General features: G+C 34.0%; 1 protein-coding gene across 2 annotated transcripts; it reads right to left on the reverse strand.

Annotated features, from left to right (window-relative positions):
- Positions 1-1,167: 1,167 nt before the first annotated feature.
- On the reverse strand, positions 1,168-7,787 carry LOC123317913 (anaphase-promoting complex subunit 2). 2 transcript variants are annotated; one of them, XM_044904541.1, is made up of 8 exons: positions 6,914-7,787; positions 6,229-6,367; positions 5,697-5,862; positions 5,168-5,426; positions 4,924-5,063; positions 2,853-3,392; positions 1,476-1,711; positions 1,168-1,422 (listed from the first exon to the last, which is right to left on the reverse strand). In XM_044904541.1, exons 1-8 carry the CDS (start codon positions 7,558-7,560, stop codon positions 1,222-1,224), a joined length of 2,328 nt encoding a protein of 775 aa, XP_044760476.1. In that variant the 5' UTR covers positions 7,561-7,787; the 3' UTR covers positions 1,168-1,221. The 2 variants fall into 2 exon arrangements, with proteins under 2 accessions (XP_044760476.1, XP_044760481.1); XM_044904546.1 differs by lacking the exon at positions 1,168-1,422 and having other exon boundaries at positions 1,646-1,721.
- Positions 7,788-10,087: the final 2,300 nt, after the last annotated feature.

A 10,087-nucleotide genomic window follows, 5' to 3' on the forward strand; every position in this document is an offset into this window, starting at 1 on the left:
AAAAAATGAATTCGATATCACTATATACTCCTCTAGCCGCTACCACTTAGAGCAATTACTTTTGAATAGGAGATAATAGGTCGTAAATCGTGCGCTTTCCTTTAAATTGAAATAATTGCTCAAAGTGGTAGCAGCTAGAGGGGTAGTGGGCTCACCCTGTATACAACTTTCATAATGAATACAGAAACGATTAGAGCTACTGGAAGGGAGATTAAAAAAATGCCTTTTTATCATCTTCAAACTGTCAGATTAAGAAAAACCCCCCTGACTAGTGTCAGATTAATAGATCAACACGTCTGCAACACCGAGATTAACCATCTGTATGAAAATCTGACACGCTCGAATATGTAACGATTTTGTTTTGCATTTTCGAAGGATCACTGTGACCTTGTGTCAAGTCCGAATTGTCAGTCTCTTGAAAAGTAGCTTCCTTTGGGTCCAATGAACATATCCTCAAAAAATCTGACTCGCTCGAAAAATTTTTTTTTACCATTTTCAACTCTTCCGTACGGCCAGCACCACTACGCAAACTGTCAGATGAACATGAATTTATTAACAGATACACGTAGGGCATATACAGTATCTTAATCTGACACGCTCGAATGTACATCTGACGATTTTTTTTACATCTTTGATAACCTGCAAAGCTTTCCCCACCGCTTAAAGTGCACACATCATAGGACCTTTTTTTCTTTCTACCATCTAATCTTCAAAATCCACTAGGTTTCCACGACGCTCGAGTAAATCCCGATTTAGCATCGTCGGCTGCCCAACTATTATTAAACATCCCGAAATGTATAAAAAACCAAATTAAAAAATAAATAAAATTTATTATTCATATTGATACTCCATAAGTAAAAAATTTTTATGAAAACTAAATTTATCGAATAGTGTTTTAGTGAAAGTGCCGCATTTTCAGGTTTACATTTTGACTGTGTGTGAATAATTTTCTATTCAAAAACATTAACTCGTAGAAGTTGCACTGTTAGCAATTGTGCTACATTATTAAATAAATTTAGTTTTCATTTAGTATTTCTACCTATAATTACATGATGATTTTTTTTTCTTATAATCCAGTTTACTGTGGTGCAAGAGAATTTTCGAGACATCCATTTATGATTCCCAATCCCCTAAAGATACAGTAGATCAATAATTTATTTCAATATCAATATCAAAAAAATTCATTTTAATCAGTCTCAGTGTGTTGTATCACTTCACATTTCATTTAGGTAGTTTATACACTCCATTTGAAAGTATAAGTTGATGCTCCCTTATCTTTTTATCAAGGAAATTCTGTAACTCTTCCATACTGTATTCTGTGCTTGTTCCTTCAAAAACAAACATTTTCAGCATTTGATGGATTCGGTCTAATGATAGTGACTCCAGGTTTGTGAGCATGCCCACTATATATGACCAGAAAGTCTGAAATGATGGGGAAATTAATCCTGGAACTCCATGGCTGAATATGAAATTACCTGTAATTCTTCATTTCTTTGATCCTTAGTACTTGTCATCACAGATTCAGTCTCATAATCTTCTACATCGGCCTCAACATCACCACTTTCTACATTATCTTCTTCCAACACGTAAACATCAGGGTCAGATTCAGACTCTGTAATTAAGCCTTGAGATTGCCAATAAGTAATCTTTCTTTTCAGTGCAGTATAAGGAACCATCATCTTCTTACTTAGCTTCTTTAGTGACCATTCTCCTAGAAAGTGCTAGAATCAGATCGGTCACATTTAGAATTCTCAATCACTAAATAATTTCATTGTTTCCTGAAAATTCAGAATAAAATTTTTATCATATGAACATCGCATATATTCGATACAAGCTGACACAGGCATTTTTGGTGAAAATCGATGTCGTTTAGTCGCAGCTATTGTTCGAACCAACTGCGAGTACTACTAAAGCACCACAGGCGTTCGACAGTTTTGTGGTACCATTGCCCTTGGAAAGTGGTACATGTAAGTTAAGCCTCAGATTTAATGCTTCATTGAAATTTAAAACTGTCATTTTCGAAGGGAATACTGGAGGATTAAAATTTTAATGAAGCATTAAATTAAACATTGAAATTTCAACGAAGTTTCTTGCAACTGGACGAAGTCTGATAATATTTAATTACCACTATTACAAATGCTGTTCTAATTTGAATCAAAGAAAGAGTTGTGTTCATCAATCTCTAAGGGTTAGGGATCATTTCAAACCTAGTAGGTTTCGGAAAATGCCTTTTGAACCAGGCCTTCCAAAAAAAATTAAAGAATGAAATCTAAAACATCGACAGAAATAACAAATACAGGATGATTCATAACTATTTGGACATAGGCTAAGGGCAGATTGTTTGGACCAAAATATGGCGATTGGACCAAATATACCTCAATAAAATATTGCTGTAGAAAAAGATAGAGGGCGTTAAAGTTGAATTTTTTGTTTTCTGTTTGCTAATAATTTCACTGTATATTTTTTCATCTGTTTTTAAGAAAAACACAATTGAACAGTTCAGAGCATCGGAAGGGGATTTGAAGTAACGATTTATTTATTTTATTTATTTATTTCGACGATAAAGCATAATTAAAAACAATGTAACATAAAAAGGATAAACTTAAATTAAATGTTCTACATGGCCTCCTCCGACTTCTATGCCTTTTCTAATTCTTTTAATAAAGGACTTTCGAACTTCGAAGAAAATATTATTCTCTCCTCTTATAAAAAATTCAACTTTAACGCCCTCCATCTTTTTCCACAGCAATATTTTATTGAGGTATATTTGGTCCTATCCTCATAACAATCTTAGCCTATGTCCCAATAGTTATGAATCACCCTTATAAATAGCTCTAATGAAATTTACTTACTATTCTCTTCGAAATACAACAAAACAATTGCATTAAAAGGAGATACTGTCAATTCCAACTTTTTATTTCCAATCTCTATCTCCAAATCCACAACCCCAAGATGATTCTTCCACAACAAAGTTCTGTTCCCTTTCAATGCCTCAAAACTGCCAGTGAATCTCTGCATCGGTATCACTACCCTTGGGTGCAGTTCCAATCTATCGTCTTTGAAAGGCGGCCAGAACTGAGCGGAGACTATCATTGCTGATACGAAGTTCTCCTCTTGATTGTAAGATGGATCTTCCCTGATACGCTGATTGATTCTCTTCGAATCTACAATATCTTTCAGCATCACTTCACAATAATTCAGTTGGGCATCACCGAACCTCAATTTCAATAATTCCAGATACCTGATCTCTTTTTCTGTATCACACGAAAGTTGGGACAATAATCGGTCAGCTAATAATGTTCTATATTCATTGACAAATAATTCCTTGCTTCCATACACATTGATCAGCATTGTTATGATGTCTGAGGATTTGGATTTTGTTTTTGATTCAGCTGAAATGAAAGGAAACTGTCTATCAAAGTTTCAGCTTGAGAGGATGCTGAATTTTATAATTATTTTGTTTGAAAGGCATGTGCTGTCATAGAAATTTAGGTACATTTTTTAAATTTTTTGAAACATTTGTTGCATACATCAAATTTGCAAATATTTGAAATAGCACACTCTGTACAGGGTGGGCAAAATTGGTGATACCTGAACTACAACTTTTTAACCCAACGAGATAGAGAAAAATGAATGTACCATTCATGTCGTCTTTTTTCGAGAAACTAGTAATGCCATCAACTGCATTCCTCTATCTTCTTTTGTTTTTGAGTTATAGGCCAAAATTTAAATTTGGGCGATTTCAACTTTGGTCAATATCTCCGTTTCTGTTCGTGCTAGGATGTTGAAATGAAGATATCATACAGACACTTTTTTGATAGCAATCCAGTGGCGTACTATGATTTTTTCCCACAGGTTTATTTGCTGAGCTATAAATAAAGTTGTGTTTTTTCTTATGGAAACAGTAGTTTAAAATGACTTAGAAAGAATCGCCATTTTTTTACCGTTTCAGAAATATATTATACTTCACCCTCAGTCTTTCTGAGTCATTTTAACTTCTGTTTTCATAAGAAAAAATACATCTTTGAGTTATAGCTCAGCAAATAAACCTGTAGGAAAAAATCATAGTACGCCTCTGGAGTGCTATCAAAAAGTGTCTCTATAATGTTCTCATTTCAACATCCTAGCTTAAACAGAAACGGAGATAATGACCAAAGTTAAAATTTTAATTTTGACCCATAACTCGAAAACAAAAGAAGATAGAGTAATGCAGTTGATGGCATTATTAGTTTCTCGAAAAAAGACGACTGTAATGTGCCATGCATTTTCCTCTATCTCGTTGGGTTGAAAAAGTTGTAATTCAGGTATCACCAATTTTGCCCACCCTGTACCTAGTACTCAATTAATAACGGGCTATTCCAAACTTCCCGCATTTGTGTCTGATACTGTATGTAGTGAATTGAAATAGGAATTCCGAGTTGCAAAATAAGAGATATGCCCTCTGGTGGCAGCCAGATTAACCCGAATAGGGTTGTAACAATATACCCCCATGGAGGGTGTATAGTCACTGTAATTTTTTCGAATAGGACTGATCAGTAGATCTATCATATCAGTGAAATTTTTTTATTGGTAGATACAACAGATGCAGATGCAACACATCGCATTGAAAAACCCCACGAATTTAGTATAGCTTGAGAGGCAAACAAACCATCTAATTTTTAGAAGGAGAAGACATTAGTTGACTAGCTAAAAAAAAAAAAAGTAAAGCTTTCTTACTGTATCTGCAATATTTCACGTCGTGATTCTCAGAATTTCTGAAAAATATTTTGACGTTAATTTGACAGCCTTTGATAGTTTCGTCACGTGATCTGTTTTGTATATTGGTATATAGAAGAATAATTAAGATTTATATATAGGAAAAGCTTTCCCAGGAAAGTTCACTATTTTGTTTGTTTTTGGTATTAGGTAACGAGTTATACTAACTTGGAATAGGATTTTTAGGTGGTGGTACCCAATTCATCCAATCATCTTCATCTTCTTCTTCTGGTTGCATAACTTCCCCACTAACGAGTTCTTCAGCAAGATCATTGGGTCCTTCTTCTGTCAAACTGGTTACCACACATCTACAACACATCAATAAAATCAGTGGAGGAATTTAATATTTATTTTAATATCTATTTAAATATTGAAATAAAGATAATGAAAATAAGTTACCGATTTTATTTACCTTACAGTATCCGAGCGAGTTCTGAGATATTCATGAATTGGTTCTGTAACTGCGTCTAATAATTGACTTGACGGGTCAAGTACTCTGAGAGCTCTTATGGTTGCAACATAAGCTGTTAATATATCAGAAGTACCAACGCCTGGATGCAACAGACGAGTCTTCATCTCCCTTTTGAGTGTATCGATGAAATAACGTCGTAAATTTGTTTTTGGCAACCATTCCTTTATATCTTGTAGAACTGGTAATGAATCTGGATATTCTGCAAAGAATTAAAAATGTTATCTGTTCCATTAAAATCAGTAAAGTAATAATTTTATAATTACAGAAGCTTTTTCAACATTTTCATTTATCTCAATACAGTTTATACATTGGTCACAATGAAAAATATTGATATTCTAACCTGACTAAATGTTTGAAAATGAACATTTAAATGAACTCCATTACCTTCATGCAAATGGAAAAACCTATAGCTAAAATCTTTCTGTTGTCCTGAGATTAGTACCTATTATTTGCTTCAAAAAATTCTTACCAATAATGATTTTGAAAAGTTGATTAATTCGGTGTTTGGTATACGAAGAATATAGGTGGTCACTCAATATTGTTCTATGAAAAACTTGCAGTTTATCATCAGCAGATACACCCTCTTCTAAAGCACAAGTTTTCGACAGCCATTTGAGAATAATTTCATTGAGCCACTGAAAAAAAATGTTGAAAGGTGTTAAAACGATGGGCTGAAATCATATCCGAATATTTTGTGATAAAACACTTTTATTTTGATAGGGGGGGAATATTTTATTCAAGTGTTTTAGGCTGAATCTTTATATCTTTTGCTGAAGTCTCTCCTGTTACTATATGGATAATTGTTAATGAAATATCCTGTATATTTTAATCGGATATGAATCGATCTAAGTCTTAACATTTCATCATTCAATCAAAGAATAAAAATCCAATTTATACATATGTTTGTAGTATATAAATCAAGAAATTATTTAGTATCTTCCCAACATCTATTTATCAGTGATAATATTATGTGACTGAATTCAATATGGTAATCAACACACCTTCTCCAGATTTTCAATATAAGATTCTTTAAGGTCTCCTTCACAAATCTCCTTAATGCGTGAATCCATATACTCACTGACTAATGATAATATTACTGAATGCAGTATATTATGTAGAACATGCATTTCTTTGAGTTTCCTGAAAGTGTGATATATTCAGTTTAAAGCTTGCACATCTAACGATCAAATGATATGTTTTAGAATATAAAATTTTCATCAATTTAACATTTAGCTGTTACACTGAGATACAAATATATTAACCAGATAGACTAAAATGATTCCAATAATACAAAGTGAGTTTGTGATCCCAAAATTGAAATATACAAATTTTATGCATCGGTTATGAAATTTTCAAACTATCATCTTTCATTCTGCAATACTCTTCAAAGTGTATGGAATGATGAAAGTAGGTTCTGTGTATTCCTCATCTAATACTGTTTCATATTGTTGATAGGGATGTTATACCTGTTAGCACTAATTAACAGAAATCGCAGATATGACTCAACGTTAAACCTGCCTTGAATTCCTTAGTGCAAACAGGCATAAGAATTTTGAGTTCTTAAATCCAAACTGCCAAGTACTTATTACGTTTGACTGGTCAGGAATCTGACAGTAAAACCTTCTTATATAAATAATAAACTTTGTTTTCACGCATCTCGAAAATGAAGCAAAGAAGTAAAGTTACCTGGAACACTCTTCCAACCAATCACCACATCGTGGACACTTTTCTACCTCGCAATTTGGACACTTCAATGTAGTGTTATTACTGCTATCATATGAAGATAGATCATACCTATAATAGGCTTTAATCACTGCTTCATGTTCTGTTTGCAAAAGGCGATATAATGAGCCTGAAAATTTTGTTCTAACAGCTTCCTCTGGATTATCACTAAATGATATAATGGGCTTTCCATTATTTGCCCCAAGTTTGAATATATCTCTCACCATCTTAACAGTTCTCTGATAGTGGTGATACAAAAAGGAAACCGCTTCAAAGAATCTATTGGATTCTCTATCTTCGAGTTTTTCAATAAATTCAGGAATAACTTTCGATCTTACAAATCTTTCGTATCTGAATATAAAATAATGATGTACGAAGCTAGTTACTTCCCACGTTTCTTTGATAAGTTTTATTGTATTCTCAAATTCTACCATATCATCATGTAGTTCAGTGTCAAGAGAAAAATCGTCGTTCATGATAGGAAAAATTTTCTTGACTTGTAACCATTCTGGACCATCTTCAACTTGAACTAAAGGTGTTTTGAACATGGATGTTTTGAATACGTTGAAGCTCTTGAACTTGTATAGTGGCTGAGGCCCACTCTCACTCATTTTAACGGTGTTATAAGGCTTAGCACGAAACAGATCAATTATGGATTAATCAACAGAAAAAAAGGATAAAGATTAATTAATTAATCTTTGATACACAACGTAACTACAAGTACTACAAATACTACAATCCAAGAGTAAGTGGTTACTCTTTGCTACAATTGTATAATTACAATAACAAAATTAAAATTACATTACACCACTGTCATCATTGCACGTGGTGGAAACCGGAAAAGGCGGAAAAGCAGATATGAAAATATACATGGCAGGGTTGCCAGTTGTCTTCGCATGTATGTTTAATCCGAAAAGATAGCATTTTACGCTTTCTTTTTGACCGTTTGAGCAGCTCCTGGGCAGCTCCGGTGCATCTCACTCGAGCACCGACGCGTTCTTTTTGATTGGGGCGTGAAGCACCGGAGCAGCTCGCGTTCCCTTCCCCTGCCCCCTCTTGCACCAACCGAAATGCTGGTGCACGTCGAGGGCTTGAAGCCCGTAAACAAACTTTTTGGTTATGTTTACATATGTCAACAAATATTAGAAGTCGTGTATTGTTGAAATTTGTGGATTAATACTATAAAAAGGCTGTAATACACCTTATGGACCACCTAAGATTGATTTTTTCGTCAATTGAAGCTGTCAGTTAGTTTTTTATTGAGTAAATGAATAAAGAATCAATGCTAGATGGAATTAGAACTGAATGATTTTGAATGAAGATAAGATTCGTTCTTTCAGGTTTGAAGAGTGAACTAATCATTTTTTTCATGAATGCATAATTTTTAGAGATCGATCAAATGAATAAACGACAAGTTTCAGTTTAGTAGCGCCCATCAGTGAAAATGTAGCATTTCTTTTCAAATAAGTTGATATTTCACGTAGGTACTTGAATGCAATTTTCGTAAAATCAGAACACTCTTTACCTACTTTTACCAAAGAGAATTATTAACGAAGCTTTAAGAGATGAAATCATTGTTAAATAGTTTTTTCAAGTTTTATATCTACAGACATATCCAGTATTTCGTATATTTTTACTCTCCATAGCAAAGAAAGGGTAATGTTTACCCGGTAAATCAAGTTTTTCAACCAAATATATGGCAATAGATTCCGAAAAAATAGTGAAACTTATTAAAAATCAACGACTTTAACGTCAAACTGAAAACAAATAATCCAAAGAACCGCGAATCCGGACTTGTCTCTTGTCATTTTGCTCAACAGCTGATCATCCAACTCGCTGCGCGCAGTTGGCGCACTAATAACCGTTTTATTTGGAACAGCTCAGGGGCGAGAAGCCCGGAGCTGTACCGGTGCATGAAGCACCAAAAAGAAAGCGCTTATTATGTTGATTGAAATACTTCAGTCAACGAAGCAACCATACTTTAGAAGGCAGTGATATTGCTATATCTTCTTGTGTTCAGTCATAGCCTACTAGAACCATGGAGGTAAAGTCTTTTCCTACCTCCATGACTAGAACTGATTAAAAGACCAAAAGTTACTAACTTCTAAGTTCTAGTAGGCTATGGTTAAGATTAAGTAATGTATTTTTTTTTACAATCTTACATACAATATCAATCGTGATCTACACACTCTGCCAAAGTCTGACTTTGAGACTGGAATTAGCCAACATGTTTTTTCAATAATGATTAATGATAATAAATAATAAATTCATAAAACCTTCTGACACCCGGACGTCCCTGATACGAATTATGAATAAAATCTTTTAAATACGATATAAGCAAACACTTGGCAACATCGGAGAATGATGCAAGAGTTACCTAACCTAACTCTTTGGAAAACAGCTGATCTTGAGTAATGCCTCTCCTACACGAAGCGACACATCGCAAAGGAAATACGAACCAAAATAAAGTACCTATTACACAAATCCAGAATTGAACTCGAACGAAAAAATAAAAATGTAGGGTGTTTATAAAGGAGAATTCTTTCAAATAAAGGTAAAGGTGGTCGAAATAAAGCGTCCTACAAAAATTCCCCTATAAAAACTCTCCAAATGACGAATTTGGGATACTATCTATAAAATAGATCCTAAAATTCCTAAAAATTTAAAACATGACCCTAGATCGTTGGTGATCTGAATTATCAGAAAGCCACGAGAAACATTTTAACACGTCTTTAACACTTAATGTCTGAATCAACCATATGGTTCAGTTTCCTTCTCTAAACTGTGACGAAAACTTAAAGGATGCCCGAATTTGTTGGGTGTATTCCGAATAGGTACAGTGGAACTTCTCTAACGGCCGTTTTCAATAACCTACCTATCCATCAAAACGGTGGATAGATAGATACTAGGGATAGACAAATCTGTCATTTTGTGCTTGTTTACGTTTCAATATTCTATCTGCAGATAGCGATTCTTACTGGCCGCAGCGATCTATCCCTTCCTCTGAAATGAGGTCAGATTGACAACCAGAGATAGGAACTTTCATTATATATGCGCCTATCTGCGTTTCAAAGAAATTTGAAGTAAACCATCGATTGTAAAAATTATCTCCGGTAGTTCAGTTTTTTGATCTGTCGA

Source organism: Coccinella septempunctata, chromosome 1 (assembly GCF_907165205.1).
Source record: "Coccinella septempunctata chromosome 1, icCocSept1.1, whole genome shotgun sequence".
NCBI classification, from domain to species: Eukaryota; Metazoa; Arthropoda; class Insecta; order Coleoptera; family Coccinellidae; genus Coccinella; species Coccinella septempunctata.

Excerpts from the sequence above, each read along its gene's own strand:
- LOC123317913 (XM_044904541.1), bottom strand. The coding sequence starts at position 7,560 with ATGAGTGAGAGTGGGCCTCAGCCACTATACAAGTTCAAGAGCTTCAAC. Across the intron at positions 5,863-6,228 it reads ATATTGAAAATCTGGAGAAG|TGGCTCAATGAAATTATTCT; the intron begins GTGTGTTGATTA and ends ATTTTTTTTCAG. Across the intron at positions 1,712-2,852 it reads GTTGTATTTCGAAGAGAATA|GAGAATGGTCACTAAAGAAG; the intron begins GTAAGTAAATTT and ends AGCACTTTCTAG.